Here is a 20,689-nt window from a genome sequence, read left to right as displayed (position 1 = left end):
ACCCCCAGGCCTCTGCTTGGGTAGGACTTTTATTCTCTTCAGGGTGCAGGGGCCTTGATTCTTTTTTTTTTTTTTGAGACGGAGTCTCACTCTGTTGCCCAGGCTGGAGTGCAGTGGCGTCATCTTGGCTCACTGCAACTTCTGCCTCCCGATTTCAAGCAATTCTCCTGCCTCAGCCTCCCGAGTAGCTGGGATTACAAGAATGCGCCACCGTGCCCGGCTAATTTTTTTGTATTTTTAGTAGAGAAGGGGTTTCACCATGTTGGCTAGGTTGCTTTCGAACTCCTGACCTTGTGATCCTCCCGCCTCGGCCTCTCAAAGTGTTGGGATTACAAGTGTGAGCCACCGCGCCCTTCCAGGGCCTTGATTCTTTGAAAGTTCTATGAAACAGAAAGGGTCCTGGGCTATTCCCTGCCTTAAGACCTATGCTCTAGTGGTCCTGGGGCTGGCTTTCAGGCCTGTTAGGAATACTGGAGCTGGGGACTGATAATCTTTCAACAACTGCCAATGTGACACCCAATAATACCACAGCCGCCTGTTATTTCCTGCATTTTTCTTCTCATTGTTTTCCTGTGCTTGCTTCCTCCACAAAATGAGATTTCCAGACAGAAACCAAACCTTCTCTTGCCAGTGGATTGGGTGCCACTTTGGTCTCCCTGCCTCACAAAACCCTCTGCGCTTTTAACCACCAAACCAGGGCTTTTTTGTTTGAGATGGAGTTTCACTCTTGTTGCCCAGGCTGGAGTGCAGTGGCACCATCTTGGCTCACTGAAACCTCTGCCTCCTGGGTTCAACAATTCTCCTGCCTCAGCCTCCCAAGTAGCTGGGATTACAGGCGCCTGCTACCATACCCGGCTAATTTTTAATTTTTTTTTTTCAGTAGAGACAGGGTTTCACCATGCTGGCCAAGCTGGTCTAGAACTCCTGACCTCAGGTGATCTTCCCACCTTGGCCTCCCAAAGTGCTGGGATTACAGGTGTGTGAGCCATGGTGCCTGGCCCACGGCATTTTTATTTTTTTAGCTGGGTTTGCCACTAGATTGAGCACTCTTTATTGACATGGACTGTCTGCCTTGTTGACTACAGGTCCTCAAATAACGTCATTTCATTCAATTCAATGTTGTTTCCTTATAACATTGATGAAAAAAAAATCAGTTTCCGGCCGGAGTTGTTTAGGTGGAGTTGGTATATGCTCCCCATGTCTGCATGGGCTTTCTCTGGGAACTCTGGTCTCCTTACACATCTCAAAGATGTACTTGTTAGATGAATCAGCATGTCTAAATGGTCGCAGGATGAATAAGTGTGGGTGTGTTTGTGAGTGTGCCCTGCCATGGAATGGCATCTTGTCTAGGGCTGGTGTTTTCCTTGTGCCCTGAGAGCTACTGGGATGGGCTCCCGTCACCTGAGACCAGAAGAAGTGGGGTGGAAAATGAATGAATGAATACAAATTATTGTCAAATAAAAATCTGTAAATATCCAGTAATCATATGGTGCACAATGATAAACAGTGTGCCATATGAAAGTGCTCAGCAAGCCTTCCATATTTGTGATTGTTTTTGAACTCAGGCAGGTGAAGCAGTAGGAGGTGCTCCTTACAATTTTTGTTTTGCAAACATTTATTCCTTCATTTAACCCACCACCACAACCTCCCTGATTCACCAAAAATTGAGTAAATAATCCTTGTTTTTTTTTTTTTTTTTTTTTTTGAGACAGTTTCGCTCTTGTTGCCCAGGCTGGAGTGCAATGGCATGATCTTGGCTCACTGCAACCTACGCCTCCCAGGTTCAAGCAATTCTTCTGCCTCAGCCTCCCAAGTAGCTGGGATTACAGGCATGCACCACCATGCCCAGCTAATTTTGTATTTTTAGTAGAGACGGGGTTTCTCCATGTTGGTCAGGCTGGACTGAAACTCCCGACCTCAGGTGATCCATCCGCCTCGGCCTCCCAAAATGCTGGGATTACAGGCATAAGCCACCACGTCTGGCCAATCCTTGTTCTTATGAATCTTTCTTAAATGTGTGTATAGCTAACATTTTATTTATTTATTTATTTATTTATTTTTTATTTATTTATTTTTGAGACGGAGTCTCGCTCTGTCGCCCGGGCTGGAGTGCGGTGGCCAGATCTCAGCTCACTGCCAGCTCCGCCGCCTCCCGGGTTCATGCCATTCTCCTGCCTCAGCCTCCCTAGAAGCTGGGACTACAGGCGCCTGCCACCATGCCCAGCTAATTTTTTTGTATTTTTAGTAGAGACGGGGTTTCACCATGTTCGCTAGGATGGTCTCGATCTCCTGACCTCGTGATCTGCCCGCCTCGGCCTCCTAAAGTGCTGGGATTACAGGTGTGAGCCACCGCGCCTGGCCTAATTTTTTGTATTTTTAATAGAGATGGGGTTTCATCATGTTGGGCAGGATGGTCTCGATCTCTTGACCTTGTGATCTGCCTGCCTCGGCCTCCCAAAGTGCTTGGATTACAGGCATGAGCCACCGCGCCCGGCCAGCTCACATATATCTCACTTTGAGACAGAGTCTTGCTCGGTCACCCAGGCTGGAGCGCAGGTGTGGTCTCAGCTCACTGCAACCTCCACCTCCCAGGTTCAAGAGATTCTCCTGCCTCAGCTTCTGGGATTATAGGTGTGTGCCACCACGCTTGACTACTTTTTGTATTTTTGTAGAGAAGGGGCTTTGCCATGTTGGCCAGGCTGGTCTCGAACTCCTGACCTCAAGCAATCTGTCTGCCTCAGCCTCCCAAAGTGCTGGGATTACAGGCACAAGCCTCTGCACTGAGCTTCACATTTATTTTAATGTTTAATATTAGAAGTTGGTGGGGCATGGTGGTTCATGCCTGTAATCCTGGTGTTTCCTGGGTCCAAGGCAGGAGGATCACTTGAGCCCAGGAGTTCAAGACCAGTCTGGGCAACAGCGAGACCCCATCTCTATTAAAAATTAAAAGAAAATTATCTGGGTATGGTGGCACACACCTATAGTACAGGCCACTCAGGAGGCTGAGGTGGGAGGTTTGCTTGAGCCCAGTAGGTAGAGGATGCAGTGAGCCATAATCCTGCTACTGTACACCAGCCTGGGCAACAGAAAGAGACTCTGTCTCAAAAAAAGATTAAACAAACAAACATACTACGAAGTAACATAAATCAAAACAATGTGGTACTGGCATAATAAAGTTAGAAATATAAACCTGTATATCTATATCAGTTGCATATGGGATTATTATACCATACCCAGTTGGCCATAGGTATTATGGGATTATTTCAGAGTTCAGAAGTAATTCAGAGAGTTCAGAGTTCAGAAATAATCCCATATACCTATGGCCAACTGATTTTCTCCAAGGGAGCAAAGAGCATTAAATGGGGAAAATAATAGTTTCATCAACAAAATGGTGCTTGCACACCTTTTTTTTTTTTTTTTTTGAGACAGGGTCTTGCTCTGTCACTCAGGCTGGAGTGCAGTGGCAGCACCATGGCTCACTGCAGACTTGGCTTCCTAAGTTTAAGTGATCTTCCCACGACAGCGTCCCCAGTAGCTGGGACCACAGGTGAGTGCCACCATGTCCAGCTCACTTTTTTGTATGGATGGGGTCCCCCTATGTTGTCCAGGCTGGTCTTGAACTCCTGGGCACAAGTGATCCTTCTGCCTTGGGCTCTCAATGTGTCGGGATTACAGGTGTGAGCCACAATGCCCAGCCCATAACAACTAGATATTCATATGCAAAAATATGAAGTCAGACCCCCGACCTTATACCATGTGCAAAAACTAACTAAAAATGGGCCAATGACATATAACAGATAGGGTCTTGCTCTGTCATCCATGCTGGAGTGAGATGGCACAGTCATAGCTTATTGCAACCTCAAACTCCTGGGCTCAAGTGATCCTCCTGTGTCAGCCTCCCAAGTAGCTATCACTACAGGTATGCACCACCACACTCAGGTAATTTTTAAATTTTTTGTAGAGATGAGGTCTTGCTATGTTGCCCAGGCTGGCCTTGAACTCCTGGCTTCAAGCCATCTTCCTGCTTTGGCCTACCAACGTGCTGGGATTACAGGCAGAAGCCACTGTGCCTGGGCTAAAACTCTTAAGAGAAGAAAACATGGGTAAATAATGACCTTGGATTTGGCAAAGGATTCTTAGATATGGCAACAACAGAAAAATAGATAAACTGAACTTCGCCAAAATTAGTTTTGTGCATCAGAAGACATTATCAAGAAAGTAAAAATACTTGCAAATAATATATCTCATAAGGGTTTGGTATCTAGAATATAAAGAACTGTTATAACTCAACAAGATAAACCAATTCAAGATGGGCAAAGGAGTTGAATAGACATTTCTCCAAAGATACACAATATCAACCCACGAGAAACAAAAAACATATATTCACATAAAGACCAGTACGTGAATGTTCATAGCAGCATTATTCAAACAGCTAAAAACTGGACACCGTCCAAATATCCACCAGTGGAAGAGACAAACAAAATGTGGTATATTCATACAATGGAATACTACTTTTGTGCTGTTTTACCCACAACACTTCTGACACCAAATGTGTGAAGTTATGTTCCCACATCAACTAATTCTCCAACTCTCCAGACACAACTGGTTGTCCTACAATTCCACTCAATTCCGACACTAACTACCCTAAGTTAGCAGACCCCACAGATTAAGGGTTCAGTTCCATAAGACTGCCCCAATATCAGATGCCAGTCACAAGTTACCACCTGTAGTTCTGACTAACTGGCTATAAGGGGTTCCCATCACGCCCTCTTCAAGTTTGATAATTTGCTAGAACACTTCGCAGAACTCAGGAAAAATCTACACGTTATGGTAGGTTATTATAAAGGATACAACTCAGAGAAGTCAACAGAACAGATGCATAGGGCAAGGTACGGATGCAGAACTTCATCCTCTCTGTGGGCATGCTACCCTCCCAGCACTTCAATGTGTTCACCAACCTGGAAGCTTCCTGAACTCTGTCATTTAGGGGGTTTTATGGAGGTCTCATTGTATAGGGATGATTGATGAAATCATTGGCCATCAGTGATTAATTCAACCTCCAGCCCCTCTCCCCTCTCTGGAGGTGGGAGGCAGGTGCTGAAAGCTCCACCTTTTTTTTTTTTTTTTTTTTTGGAGATAGGTCTAGCTCTGTTGCCCAGGCTGGAGTGTGGTGGAGCAATCCTGACTCACTGCAACCTCCACCTCGTGGGTTCAAGCGATTCTCCTGCCTCAGCCTCCTGAGTATGTGGGATTACAGGCATATGCCATCACACCCAGCTAATGTTTTTTGTATTTTTAGTAGAGACGGGATTTCACCATGTTAGTCAGGCTGGTCTCGAACTCCTAACCTCAAATGATCTGCCCGTCTTGGCCTCCCAAACTGCTGGGATTACAGGTGTGAGCCACCGCGCCTGGCCCAAAAACTCTACTCTCTAATCACGTTCTGGTCTTTCTGGTGACCAGTCCCCATCCTGAAGCTACCTAGGGGTCCCCAGTCATCAGTAATCTTATTAGCATAGAAAAGACACTCTCATCACTCTGGAGATTCCATAAGTGTTAGGAGCTGCATGCCAGGAAAGGGGTGGAGCAAAGACCTGTATATGTATTTCTTAGTGTGTCATACTACTCAACAATAAAAATGAACATGCAACAGGCTGGGTATGGTGACTCACACCTGTAATCCTGGCACTTTCGGAGGCTGAGGCGGAAGGATCACTTAGAGCTAGGAGTTCAAGACCAGCCTGGGCAGCATAAGGAGACCCCATCTCTATAAAAAAATATATATACAAAAAAATAGCCCGACATGGTGGTGTAATCCCAGCTACTTGGGAGGCTGAGGGTAGAGGATCACTTGAGCTCAGGAGATCAAGGCTGTTATTGAGCTGTTAATGAGCCACTGCACTCCAGCCTAGGTGACAGAATGAGACTCCATCTCAAAAAAAAAAAAAAAAAGAAAGAAAGGTGTATCTCAAAAATTTATCTAAATGAAAGAAGCTTCACATAAAAGACTACATGTCGTGCTTTTCCATTAATATAAAAATTTCTAGGAAGGCCAGAACTGTAGAGGTAGAAAGCAGATCTGTAGCAGCTGGGCATGGTGGCTAATGCCTACAATCCCAGCACTTTGGGAGGTCGAGGTGGGCAGATGACGTGAGGCCAGGAGTTTGAGACCAGCCTGGTCAATATGGTGAAACCTTGTCTCTACTAAAAATAGCAAAATTAGCTGGGTGTGGTGGCAGGCACCTGTAGTCCCAGATACTCAGGAGGCTGAGGCATAAGAATTGCTTGAACCCGGGAGGCGGAGGTTGCAGTGAGCTCAGATCGCGCCACTGCACTCCAGCCTGGGCGACAGAGCGAGACTCTGTCTCCAAAAAAAAAAAAAAAAAAAAAAAAAAAACAAAGCAAGTAGATTGATCAGCAGCAGTTGCCCAGGGTTGGATGTGGAAACAGAGATTGACTGCAAAAGAGCACAAATAATCTTTTTGGGATGCTGAACATTGAGTTGTGAGTTGTAGGATGTTTACATAATTATACACATTTACTTTTACTTTTTTTTTTTTGAGACAGAGTCTCACTGTCACCCAGGCTGGAGTGCAGTGGCAGGATCTTGGCTCACTGCAGCCTCCACCTTTCGGGATCAAGATACTCTCTTGCCTCAGCCTCCGGAGTAGCTGGGGCTACAGGCCTATACTACCACGCTCAGCTAATTTTTGTATTTTTAGTAGAGACAGGGTTTCACCATGATGGCCAGGCTGGTCTTGAACTTCTGGCTTCAAGTGATGTGCCTGCCTCAGCCTCCCAAATTGCTAGGATTACAGACGTGAGGCCAGGCGTGTAGGCCTGGCCTACACATATTTACTTTTAAAAATAAATAGCCAAACTATACCTACAGTGGGTTAATTTTATAGTTTATAAATTATACCTCAATAAACCTGTTAATAAACAAACCACAGAAATGATAGCAGGATGAAAAAACCAGTGTCTTAGCCGGGCGCAGTGGCTCACGCCTGTAATCTCAGCACTTTGGGAGGCCAAGGTGGGTGGATCACGAGGTCAGGAGATGGAGACCATCCTGGCCAACATGGTGAAACCCCGTCTCCACTAAAAATACAAAAATTAGCCAGGCGTGGTGGCGCACACCTGTAGTCCCAGCTACTTGGGAGGCTGAGGCAGGAGAATCGCTTGAACCTAGGAGGTGGAGGTTGCAGTGAGCAGAGAGCATGCCATTGCACTCCAGCCTGGCGACAGAGCGAGACTCCGTCTCAAATAAAAAAAAAAAGAAAAAGAAAAAAAAAAGAAAAGATAAAACTGTGTCCTGAAATTGGAATGTCTTCCTGGCCTTTGGATCCAGTCAGGACTGATCTACGTGCCTCTCCAAACTTACCCTCTCATCTCTCCAGCTAATCCAGGTCGCAACATAGACCTAGCATCCCCGGAGGAGGAAGGAGCCACCCTGCACTCCCCTTGTCCTCTAACATTCCTCGCTCTTCATTGTCATTCCTTGTTCTGAGTCTCCACTGCTGAACCTTCAACACCGAAGGGCAGGGTGCGCACCTCCACGGTTCGCCACTGAATCTCACGCAGGACCTAGGACATGTCTAAATGCTTGCTGAGTCAAGGAATGAGACTGACCTAACCCAAGTCTCATTTAAGGAATAGAGGCGGCAGTGGAGTGCGTCTGTGGAGATGGCTGGAGGAGACTGGGGTAGCACTCCTTCCATAGGGGACAACTCCTTTCATGTTACCTTTCAGAACCAGAGCCCGACAGGGGTGCTAGGAAGGGCCTCTAGCCCTGAGCACAGGAATTCGTCTTTATCTGGAGAAGCAACTCTCTCCCAGGCGACATCCTGCCTTATTACAAAGAGCCCCCTATGCAGGCCCTCCAGGCCCCAGCTGGTTCATCTTGCCTCTCCTTTCCCCAGCAGGGAGCCTAGACTGGGCATGTCTTTGGGTCTGGACAGTCATATAACATGGGGCAGAGCATGTTATATATTCTGGCATCATCAAGCCCTGATTTCTCCTCATGCCTCCCAGGAATGGGAATATCTCTGCATCTTTGCCTCTCAGAAGATCCGTGCCATTCCTGCTTGGAGCCTTTCTCTCAAGTTTCCACCCTCCTTCCTTATTCTCCTGGCTTCCTTGGAAACAGGTTTGCCCTCTAGCTTTCCTTTGAGTGGGGATGGAGAGGCAAGCACGGGGCTAGGTATAGTATCTCAGCCGAGTGGGCGGAGCTGGAAGTCTGTGGCAGTCAGGGAGAGCTAGATGGGGCTAATTTGGAAGCCCGGGGGCTGGAGAAGCAAGTTGATCTACACACCCAAGCCAACCTTGACTCACAGGGAAGTGACTTCAAACAGCTTTCATAACTCCATCTGGATGTTGGCCACCTTTCCTCTCCTAGCTCTTTGGTTTCAGGCCATGTGCTCCCTCCACTTGTCCCTTCTCTCATTTATAACATTGGAGAGAACAAGGCCTGGATGAAGAATAAGAAGATCATCCAGCTGTTAAGAGCACTGAATCTGGAGTTGCAGCAAGTGTTCATGTCGGCTCTGCTAATTTGCTGCATGAGCCTGACAGGTCACTGTGTTGCTCTCTGACCTCAGTTTTCTTCTGTCTTCATTGAGGGGATTGGAATAGGTAAGGTGCAAGACCCTTCCTAGTGCTAAAATTAAGGGGCCTGGCACAGTGGCACACACCTGGAATCCCAACACTTTGGGAGGCTGAGGCAGGCTGATCACTTGAGCTCAGGAGTTCAAGACCAGGCCGGTGCGGTGGCTCACGCCTGTAATCCCAGCACTTTGGGAGGCTGAGGCAGGCGGATTACGAGGTCGGGAGATTAAGACCATCCTGGCTAACACAGCGAAACCCCACCTCTCCTAAAAAAAAAAAATACAAAAAATTAGCCAGGCATGGTGGCGGGTGCCTGTGGTTCCAGCTACTCAGGAGGCTGAGGCAGGAGAATGGTATAAACCTGGGAGGCAGAGCTTGCAGTGAGCCGAGATCGTGCCACTCCACTCCAGTTTGGGTGACAAAGCAAGACTCTGTCTCAAAAAAAAGTCCAGCCTGGGCAACATGGCAAAACCTCATCTCTACAAAAACAACAACAACAAAAAAACTCCAAAAATTAGACAGGTGTGGCGGCATGTGCCTGTAGTCCCAGCTACTTGGGAGACTGAGGTGGGAGGATTGTTTGATCCTGGGAGGATGAGGCTGCAGTGAGCCAAGATTGCACCACTGCATTCCAGCCTGGGTGACAGAGTGAGACCCTGTCTCAATTAAAAAAAAAAAAAAAAGTGCTAAAATGATAATTCCTTAAGGAGTCTAAGTATTGGGTACTGTGGAGAAAAGCTATATAAAGGTGTGGCCGTACACTAAGGACTAGAGTCGAAAGAGACTCTAGTCCTTTCTGGGAATGGGCTTGACATTCCCAGGTACAGCTTTGCCTTCTCATCACTTCCAGGATTGCTCACCTACTTGGGACCAAGGGCCCCCCAAGAAGCCCTTCTTCATGCTGTTTTACTTCACTCTGTAGGGATGACCTGCATTTGCACTGGCTTTGGAACCAAACAAACCTGACTTTGAGTCCCAGATTTTGCCACTTAGTAGAACGTGGATGGGAAGATATAAACAGCATCTCCCTCACTACGTTTTTCTAAGGATTACGTAACTGTTCAACAAATGTCAGTGACGATAGTTACTTCACAGACAGCTCAAAGCCCAGAATGAGGAGTAAGAAAACTGGGCAGAGCTGGACTGAGTCTCCTGGGCTCTCCTCTCCGTTCACTCATCCCTACTCCTTTGTTAAATTGCCCTCTCCACTTTCCCAAAATTTAAGGGCAAAGCAAGCTGTCCCAGGCACCTCTTAATGCTTGTCAGAAATCCCCCCTACTTCAGATGAAGCAAATTTCTTCGTCAGCGTCCTTAACTCTATAGCACCACCTTGTGGTCACCAGCACAAACTTTCCCTGGCCACTTCCAGAGGACCAAGGTTGGGAGTGGAGTAGCTGCCATCCCAGTCCTTGCTAAGTGCTTTCATGTGCCTTATTCCAGTTAATCCTTATTACAGGTGGTCAAACTGCTACTCAAAGACATGGAATAATTTGCCAGCCTCTCAAGTGGAGCCAGGATTTCTACCTCAGACCTCAGATCCTGCTTCCTACTGCGCTCTCCTGATAGCTTCCCGGGAAGCTGGCTAGCACGGCACTTCAGATTCAGGGACTGTCTGATACTGTGAAGTCACAAACCCAGTTAACAGCAGAGCCAGAGCCAGAGCTTTTTTTTTTTTTTTTTTTTTTTTTTTGAGACAGTCTTGTTGCCCAGGCTGGAGTGCAGTGGTGCCATCTCATCTCTCTGCAGCCTCCACCTCCCAGGTTCAAGCAATCCTTGTGCCTCAGCCTCCTGAGTAGCTGGGATTACAGGCACCCACCACCTGTCCGGCTAATTTCAGTAGAGTCAGGGTTTCACCATGTTGGTCAGGCTGGTCTTGAACTCCTGATATCGGGTGATCCACCTGCCTTGGCCTCCCAAAGTGTTGGGTTTACAAGCATGAGCCATGGTGCCTGGCAGAACCAGAGCTTAACTCCCTTTGGTTCTGGGCTCTGAGCTAAGCCCCAGGTAAACCTGCCAGTTTCAGGGAAGGACTCCTGGAGATGGCTGTATCTGAAACTGAATTCACCAGACAGGGTTTTAGACTTGATTTACAGAGAACCCTGGAGGTGGTGAATTGTTTTCACCTGTATTTCTAGTTACTGCTATTCAGCCACATCCTCAGCAACTTACAGCACCCAAACTGCCACAAAACAAGCAACAAAACAATACACACAGACCAGTCCCTAGCTCTAATCGGATGCTCCCACACCACTTGGCTGTTCAGTTCCCAGGTCCCCTGAGACCCAGTCCCATCAGGACTGGACTTGGCAGGCAGGAATCCCAGCTGGCATTCTCAAGTTGGCAACAAAGGAGAAGCTGGCATGAGGCTTAAATTCCACCTTGGCTCTCAGCCCTGAATCCACCGTGCCTATCTGGAGTGTCATGGCATGCGTCTTGGAGTCAGAGAACAAAAGATGGCAAGTGCTGCAAGCCCAGACAGGCAAGCACCACAGCCCATACATCCTGCACCACTGTGCTGCCTCCCAACAATTTTGTCTTCAACAGCAGCACCTAGACATGCATTAGGAGGGAAAATTACACTTCCACCAGCACAGGCATGTTCGCCCCTTCCGAGCTGGTAATTGAGTTTTGTTGTCAGGGCTATCATCTAGATCAGGTGAGAAAATGGGTGAAAAGTATGCCAAGTGCCATTACTGGTCAATTTTATTTAAAACAGTTTTCTCAAACCTAGAGAAAGCAAACCATGCACCACCTTGGCTCCTCAACTAGGCTTCCTAAACTACCAAAGAGGCTCTCTAAGCACCTCAACCTTGGGGGAAAACAAAGAAAACAAATTCTCTTCTGCTCTGAACCTGGCCTAGGAGCCCTGCTCTACTGCACCAGCACCTGCTCTTGGACGGGCTACTACTCTCCTACCCAGTGTAAGGTATTTAAGATGAAGGAACGTGGGAGGGAGAGGGCCCAGGCCTACTTTCTGCTATTCCATCTGGACCATTCTATTATAGGACTCAAAGACAGATACAGAGAGAACTTTGGAATAAGGCCTGGGATAAAATTTTGGTGTTATCACTAAAGAGCTGCTACTTAACCTTCTTTTGTTCTGTTCCATCATCTGTAAAATTGGGTACCTCCATGGGATGCTGGGTTATGGCATAATATACTTAACATACCTTTAAAAAAAAAAAAAAAGCAGCAAGATTCCCTTTGGCGTGCATGTAGAATGGGGGAGAATACAAATTAGTGTGGCCCCAGCAACCTGAATCTTCTTCCTCTACCATAACTCTGGGATTGTGACCTCAGAAAAACTTTGCATATACCTTTCCATAGACAAATGTAGTAAACACAACTCAAATCCAAGGCTGAAATGCTACTGGGCATGACTAATCTGAGGTATGCCTTGGAGAACTCACTGTCTCCACAGTTCAGGCCTTTCTAGACCAGTCCTAAAAAATCTCAAGCACACAAAGTATATTCTTAAATATGGTTTAATACTCTTCTCCATTTCTGTACATCACAACACCAAGATTTTGCTGCTTAGGATCTCTCTGCAGAGGCTATAGAGAATGCAAAGGCTACGGTTTTCACCCCCTCTTATTTATGTGTTTGTATGTGTAAGTGTAATACATATCAGTATATATTGATACACACATCAATATATAATGCAATATATATCACCGAAGAGAACACATTGATTAAAGAAATACAAAAATTTGGCATCATTTCCAAACTTAAATAGTAAAAATAAAAACTACAAAAGGAGCTGCATACCCTAAATGTATCATGTGAAACAACAAGCATATTCAAAAATGTAAATTTACATCCAATTTCTCTGGTCTTGTCCTATCACATCAGACCCATTTACAATGGCGAAACCCTCAGGTACTGCTGTGAAGAGAGCATGTTTGCTCGCTCTTGGGTGTTCTGCAAACAAATAGCAGAGCCCAAAGCAAAAAAGCCTGTTCCGGGTGAAGTCTCCCACGCTGGTGAACACCAAATAATGGACTCTTCTCACTGGGGGTTGAGACATCAGGTTACACATTGACAGACAGTATTTGGACCTCAGAGTACAGTGTGAGAACCAGAAACTTTACATTTAAGACATACTCCCTTCATTCAAGTGAAACAGGATTATTGGAACGATAGGCAGGTCTGTAACCTGGGAACAAGGAGCTGGTTCAGACCAATAAAGCTACGAGTGACTGAATCAAGTCAGTAAAGAACAGCAGTCAGGCACTAAAGTGTTAAAAGTACCCAATTTGAAAACCAAATGCACCCCACTACCCTACAGTCAGTGTGGAGGTGATACCAATTGACTTTTAAAACCTTTGGTCCTTCAAAGTCTGTTTGGTATACTTTTTTCCATTGCTACCACTGGGCACATACTATACACTTTGTTCAACTGTCACCACCTCGGGCACGCCATGACCCTGAATGTCAGCTGGGTCAGTCTGACTTACAGCCCAGCTGTGACGCATAAGCTTCAGGGTTTCAGGCCAACTTTTGGATCCAACATGGTCTTAAATCCATGGTGCCAGAAGCTGTGTCCCATCCCTTCCCACCCGCCCCTCATTTCTCATGTGAGAGGTGCTTGTAAGTCCCACATTTGAAACAGATGCTCCAACCCCACCAGGAGGTCAGGAGTTTATAATTACATGCAGTCATACATGTCTGTCGTTCCTGTGAAAAACCTTGCATTTTAATAAATCAAAACATTCACATAATCTCATGCCATCCAACACAAGGAAAACACATCCACCTCCCTTTTAACAAGGATTGACCCAAGCAAAATAAAATCCTCTTTAAATTTCTTCGCTTCCACTTAAATTGCATGTTTTATTTCTCCCAATCCCAGCAATAGCACAGAAGCCCCATCATATCCATCCCAAACTGGTTTTGAGTAGGTTAAGGTTATAGGGACCCCCGTCAGAACATTGATACAAAGGGCTCCCAAACGCCGGGCACAAATGTGTCTGCAAACAGATGGAAGTAAACAGTGCACTGGCCCAAATGCTTCATGAGTCAGTTTGATTTTGCAATGCAATTTGCATCCTTGAAACTGCCAGTCTGGAGGGGACGGGGTAGCGTGAGGGAGTGAAGTTGAAAGTGCCTCCTATTAGCTCACCCTTTCAACATTAAACAGAGACCAAGAGAGAAATGGTTCCAACATTTCACCACATATATTTCTTCTTATGCAGTCTAAGCTGAGAATGCCATGTAAATGGGTCACTGCGAAATGCAGCAATTTAATTTTTCTCCAATCAAAATAAGAAACAAACCAGTATGATCTCACTTCTATTAACTTTTGAAGGTTTACAGCAGTTAAAGTATTTTTGCTTCTATGTATGAAGGTTAAAAAAATCATTTTTTTTCATAAAATACAAGAGCAACCAATTTCACCATTGAGTAAAAGTAAAAACTGGGATTCTTTTTTAAATTAGTCCAAAGTGGCATTTAGGAACTTAGTTGTAGGCTGCTGCGCTGACACCATGACAAACCAAAGTGTAGGGCTGGGTCTGGTTTTGTTTCGGTTTTCTTTTCAATATCCAATGCTCATGGATTAAGTTCTGGAAATGTTCCAATTGTAAGGCAGGGATCTGTTTGGATTCCACCATGGGTATGCTCCTTGGGTTGGATGCTGGAGGGTGAGGCACATTTTGCCGGACCCATGTCGACTACCTAGTAGTCATCAAGGTCAAAAAATTCATCGTCTCCTCCTTGGTATTCCATTCCCTGGAAATCTACTCGGTACCGCAAGATACCTGGGGAAACAAACCAAAAGGTAAATTACCTGTTCACGGAATGGGCATGTGTGTAGGAGGCTGGTCACTCTAATAAGGGAAGACCCATTCTCTTGCAGAATTACAGAAAACAAAGAGGCAAAAATAAACATGGGTCCAAATTAGGAACCTGCACCTGCTGCGTCAATCACCTATCTCAGCAGATAATGAGCACCTTGCCTGAAGCAGGGCTAGCCAGGAGTGACCTTGGCCTGAGACCCTGGTTTTAAGTTTGGTTTGCTGATTTGCTACTCACCTCCAATTCCACCAAATCCTTTCACAAACTGAGACCCTTCTTGTGATTTATCTGTGACAATTTCCAACGTAGCTCCAAATTTTTTATAGTTGTTAGCAAACCATTCCAACAGGGGCATACTCTCGATAAGCTCATGTTCCTGTCCGGTCTACAGGGGTGACCATGAGATACAAAAACAGGGGGGATTAGGATATATGAAGGCTAATTAGCCCCTCTCACAACCCCCTGCCCACCTATCACTCTCATCCTCCCACTTACAGGCATGTCTGTGTGTAAAGCTCTGTAAGTCATCTCTGGTTTTGATAACATAATGGACATAAGCAAAGAAATTCGGATTATTTCAAACAACACTTCTCCTAGACTACCCTCAGCCATGAAATACCAACACAAACACTCAGTGGGTTTTCAGCTTATGATTCCTACTGTTGACTCTGGACGTCAGGCTGTTGTAGTGTCTCTAAGCAGCATCCATTCAATGACCCCGAAGAGACCCGCCAGGACTGCTTTTGGGAGTGGCCTCAAAGAGAACAAAGCTCTCCAAACCAGAATTTGAGGAAGCTACCATTTAAACCTATCTCATACAGGAGAGTGATACTTTCAACTGTTGTGATGCATTTAGAGCAAACCAGAGAAGCCACTGCAGTGGAAGAGCTGATTAAGTGAAGAAAGCAGCACAGGTTTCATAGTGCAGGAGAGGCATTATGCAAATTACATTTTTCTCCCTGTTAAATTTCAAGGATAATGAAATGTTTTCCTGATTGCTTAACTACTTAAAAACAAAGAAGGCCGGTTTGGACAAACAGCTGGAATAAGAAATCTTTCCTGGCCGGGCGCGGTGGCTCATGCCTGTAATCCCAGCACTTTGGGAGGCCGAGGTGGGCGGATCATGAGGTCAGCAGATCGAGACCATCCTGGCTAACACGGTGAAACCCCGTCTCCACTAAAAATACACAAAAATAGCCAGGCGTGGTGGCGGGCGCCTATAGTCCCAGTTACTTGGGAGGCTGAGACAGGAGAATGGCATGAACTCGGGAGGCGGAGGTTGCAGTGAGCCGAGATCGTGCCACTGCACTCCAGCCTGGGGGACAGAGGGAGACTCCGTCTAAAAAACAAAAAACAAAGACAAACACAAACAAAAAACCAGGCCGGGCATGGTGGGTCACACCTGTAATCTCACCACTTTGGAAAACCAACACAGGAGGATCACTTGAGCCCAGGAGTTCAAGACCAGCCTGGTGAACACAACAAGACCCCATTTCTATAAAAAATAAGGCTGCCCAGCACGGTGGCTCACGCCTGTAATCCCAGCATTTTGGGAGGCTGAGGCAGGTGGATCATCTGAGGTCCCAGCTACTCAGGAGACTGAGGCAGGAGAATTGCCTGAACCCAGGAGGTGGAGGTAGCAGTGAGCTGAGATTGCACCACCGCGCTCCAGCCTGGGCGACAAGAGCAAAACTCCGTCTCAAAAAAGGGCATGAGGGTTTGTGCCTGTACTTCTGACTACTCAGCAGACTGAGGCAGAAGGATTGCTTGAGCCCAGGGGTTTGAGGTTACAGTGACCTATGATTGTGCCACTGAATCTAGCCTGGGTGAGGACACTATCTCAAAAAAAAAAAAAAAAAGACCGGGTACGGTGGCTCACACCTGTAATCCCACCACTTGGGAGGCCGAGGTAAGCGGATTGCTTGAGCTCAGGAGTTCGAGACCAGCCCAGGGCAACATGGTGAAAACCCCCCTCTACAAAAAATTTGAAAATTAGTTGGGCATGGTCGTGTATGCCTGTAGTCCCAGCTACTAGAGAGGCTGAGGCAAGAGGATCATTTGAGTCCAGGAGGTGGAGGTTGCAGTGAGCCGAGATCATGCCACTGCACTCCAGCTTGGGCAACAGAGCAAGACCCTGTCTCTAGGAAAAAAAAAAAAAAAAGCTGCAGTAACTATGATTTGGCCTCCTTCCCTGAAGTCAGATTTGTATGTGGCAGGTAGGAGATGACCACCTCCCACAGCCACCCCCCCGAATTAGTATGAGGTTTGGTTTCCCAAAGCTCACCCTCTACACCGCCAGTGCTCTAGCACATGGATTTATGCTTGCATGTATCATCAAACCAAGAAAAGAATCACATACCTCTTTGTCTGTGAAATGAGATTTATCCTTTTCTTGCTCTGGAGTTAGATAGAGAATTTTCTCCTCTGTAGTATTAGGAGGAAAAAATGTGTTAACCTGGCTCTCATATACTAATCTGTGTAAGCTCTGTAAGATGAGGTTAGATGAGAAAAGGGCTCAGGGACTCAATCTCTCAACCTTTTTTCCATAAGCTGTTAGCATACACTGAGTGTCTACTAGGTACAGTGCTTCAACCATAAGGAACATCAGAGATGCTCAAGATACAGTCCTGGTCCTCAACAGATTTAACAATCTTAAGCAGACATTAAACAGTTCAAGCAGAAAAATCTATGCAGGAATGTACTACAGACTGAAGGAGTAGGGAACAAGGGGTAGATCTACCTTCTGACCGCTCCTGAAATCAGCCATCCCTCCCAATCTCCACCCCAGGCTTCCTGGCTCAGTAACAAATAGCAACCTTATTTTCTCATTCTCATACCTTCTGTGCCTTGGCAATGAAGAACATATCTCATTATATCTAGATTTTCATAGACTATTAGAATTTCTACAGCTCCCATTTCCAAAGCCTTTAGTGTATCTTCAACGCCAAAACAGTACTTGCCGGTGTCCTGGCTGATTTCATCGAAGTATCGTCCTGTGATTAGAGATCAGTCAACAGGACACATATTAAGTTTCCCTAGTAGATACAAACATACTTATTCAACCTAATGACTACAGAAGATAAAAAATAATGCTTTCACTGAGGCAAAAGAGTTAATAAAAATACTAAATATCCTCTTTTTACATTTTTGGTACCTTGTCTCATACATACAAACACGTATAGACGTACACACACACACAAAAACATTTCACAGAATATGCAGTTGCATTTCACCGATACCTATTAATTTCTTCTCTTGAATGAATTTCACGTTGGAGAGGACTTCAGTAGATAACTCAATAGCTTGGTTGAATCCATTTTCACCACCATAGGATATATCAACTAATTTTAAAACTTTTGATTGTAACCTCTGACACACAAAAAAAATATTATTAGTATTTATTGGTACTTATTTAAAATATAATTAAAACACCTTTACCCAAACCCACTAACTCTCGATGGCATGCAAAGCTCAGCATTATGATCATTGAAGTCTAAATATGGGGAAGGAGCCCAGTTTAATCAAAAGCTGCTCCTACAGTGAACAGCACTGCCAGGGTAAACTTTCCCAGCCAATTACATCACACATTTTATTAGATCTACCATAGGACAACTCATTAAGTTCAAACAAAAATAAGTTATTGTGGAGGAAAGGGGGAACCACTGGCTCCTGCAAAATAAGGTAACAGAAGTTAAGACGGGCTGGGTAGGGTGGCTCACATCTATAATCCCAGCACTTTGGGAAGCTAGGACAGGCAGACAGCTTGAGTCCAGGAATACTGAGACCAGCCTAGGCAACATGGTGAAACCTCGCCTCTACCAAAAAGTACAAAAATTAGCTACGCATGGTGACACATCCCTGTAGTCCCAGCTACTTGGGAGGCTGAGCTGGGAGGATCACTTGAACCTGGGAGATCGAGGCTGCAGTGAGCCATGATTGCACCACTGCACTCCAGCCTAGGCAAGATTAGCGAGACCCAGTCTCAAAAAAAAAAAAAAAAAAAAGAAAAGGTGTAAGGCAATTTCTTTGGTGGACCTTCTACCGTAAGGCCACTTCCTCCAGAAGACCTTGGAAATGTATTACGGCTGAGCCCATGTTATAAAATGGGCTTTAAATGCTTTAGGCTGAATCAGCTGTCATATTGCTGAGAGCTTTGCTGCTATGTATCTCCAAGAATAAATCAGAAAAAGAAAGTAAGGAACAGGTTTTAGTTTATTTGAAATCAAACTCCATTCTACAGCCAATTCTGACAACCCAACTAAACCAGGGACCTCCACAGGATCCATAAGAAGCCCACCTAAAACTGGTTGATTTCGGAAGAGAAGGGGCTCAGAAAAGCACAGGGGAATGTTTCCTAATAAACATCTGTAAACCTGCCGTTTAACTCAGAGGTAGGTTTTTAACCCAGGGAATTTTTAAAAAGATGTGTCTGTTCCAGTGCTCACACAGAGGACTCACCTACTCCTACCTAGGGACTTACATAATAGAGCATGTACTTCTTACTTACCTGATCAAACATATCAGATTGACTTAGTTCAGTTTTAAAGTCAGCAGATCCAGCTAAAACTAGACCAGCCACATTCACTTTGTCCCCAGAAATAAACAGCTGCACAGCAGTCTCTGCTACTTTCCGAACATAGTTATGTCGCTTTTCCATTCTTAAACGGGCAAAACGCAAGGCTGACTGACCTCCTCTACCTTTGACACAAAAGTAGCAAGAGAAAAAGGCAATTATTAAGAACTACAAGATGTCTTGAAATTAAAAATAAAATAATCATGTCATCATCCAAGAAAAGGACAAAGAAAAATCACCATTCCCTTAACTAAACGTTTAGCATAAACTGCTACTTGTTTTCAGAGAGCGACTACTAATTCTATGTCAAGAGAAGAGCCATAAGCACCAGTGAGGCACCCGTCATTCCGGGAGGCTTTTCTCCCTATCATCTGGATTTACTCCCCTCACATCATACTGTTTTCTCTTTTTTTCTTTTTTGAGACAGAGTCTTGCTCTGTCGCCCAGGCTGGAGTGCAGTGGCGCAATCACAGCTCAATGCAACCTCCGTCTCCCGGGTTCAAGCAATCCTCCTGCCTCAGCCTCCCAAGTAGCTGGAATTACAGGCACCCGTCATATTTTTATATGTTTAGTAGAGACAGGGTTTCACCATCTTGGCTGGGCTGGTCTCGAACTTCTGACTTCGTGATCTACCCAGCTCGGCCTCCCAAAGTGCTGGGATTACAGACATGAGCCACCGCACCCGGCCCATCATACTGTTTTCTTATTGCTAGACACAAAGTAAGTGGGTTCATGTTCTCCTCCTGTATTACCGTGTTTCTTTGGGAGATCCACAGTGAATTTGTGCAGGACTTCTCTTGTGTTTCCTTGGAGTGTGCCAAAAAGTGCACCACTACCATCTATTACAATGAATCCAAACTTGCTATCATCTGAAAGTAGTGCTGTAAGAGCCTGAAAAGCAAACAGAAGTACCACATGGTGAATCCCAAACCTTTGCTAAGGTCAAAAAAACTCTGAGAAAGGACATATACAAGCCCTTTCACTCCACTCACCATGTTATTAGCACTGTGGAAAAACCATTCTATGGAATAATTTATAGACTTCAGTTATAATCATGTAACTCTTATGGACAAATCTGAACCCAATAAGGAAATAATGGATGGTATCTATGTGAAGCTTTTCAACATATCTGACATAGGCATGTAAATATAAAACCACAAAGATATCTGTATGCCCATGTTTATAGCAATACTACACACAGCAGTTAATACTACTCAATCTCAAAAAGGAAGAAAATTTTGAAACATGCTACAATAGGGATGAAACTTGAATATATGCTAAGTGAAATAACCCTGTCAAAAAAGGACGAATACTGTATGATTCCACTTATATGAGGTACCCAGAGTAATCAAAATCAGAGACAAAAAGTCAAATGGTGGTTGCCAGGGGCTGGAAAAAAGGGGGAACAAGGAATTACTGCTCAATAGATATAGTTTCAGTTTTGTAATACAGAGTTCTGAGCTGGGTGTGGTGGCTCACACATGTAATCCCAGCACTTTGGGAGGCTGAGCTCAGGAGTTTGAGACTGGCCTGGGCAACACAGCGAAACACTGTCTCTACAAAAAAAATACAAAAATTAGGTGGTCGTGGTGACACGTTGCCTACCAGCTACTTGGAATGGCTTCAGTGAGGGAGGTGTAGGTTGACAGTGAGCCAAGACTGTGCTACTGTACTCCAGCCTGGGTGATAGATCCAGAGACCCTGTCTCAAAAT

The 20,689-nt window shown here is 45.3% G+C and overlaps 1 protein-coding gene across 2 annotated transcripts in view; it reads right to left on the bottom strand.

The window, feature by feature from the left end:
• Positions 1–12,076: 12,076 nt before the first annotated feature.
• ETF1 (eukaryotic translation termination factor 1) overlaps positions 12,077–20,689 on the bottom strand; it is a 37,836-nt gene continuing 29,223 nt past the window's right edge. For both annotated transcript variants that reach the window (XM_023195346.1, XM_023195353.2), the window contains exons 5-11: positions 19,729–19,867; positions 18,911–19,101; positions 17,643–17,772; positions 17,241–17,396; positions 16,763–16,827; positions 14,641–14,788; positions 12,077–14,366 (exon numbers count right to left, since the gene is read on the bottom strand). In XM_023195346.1, the coding sequence (XP_023051114.1) occupies positions 14,284–14,366; positions 14,641–14,788; positions 16,763–16,827; positions 17,241–17,396; positions 17,643–17,772; positions 18,911–19,101; positions 19,729–19,867 (912 nt within the window). In that variant the 3' untranslated portion in view covers positions 12,077–14,283. The remainder of the gene's footprint in view (positions 14,367–14,640; positions 14,789–16,762; positions 16,828–17,240; positions 17,397–17,642; positions 17,773–18,910; positions 19,102–19,728; positions 19,868–20,689) is intronic.

The sequence above is a fragment of the Piliocolobus tephrosceles genome, chromosome 4 (genome assembly GCF_002776525.5).
Source record: "Piliocolobus tephrosceles isolate RC106 chromosome 4, ASM277652v3, whole genome shotgun sequence".
Taxonomy (NCBI): domain Eukaryota; kingdom Metazoa; phylum Chordata; class Mammalia; order Primates; family Cercopithecidae; genus Piliocolobus; species Piliocolobus tephrosceles.
This window is presented reverse-complemented; position numbering and strand designations above follow the sequence as displayed.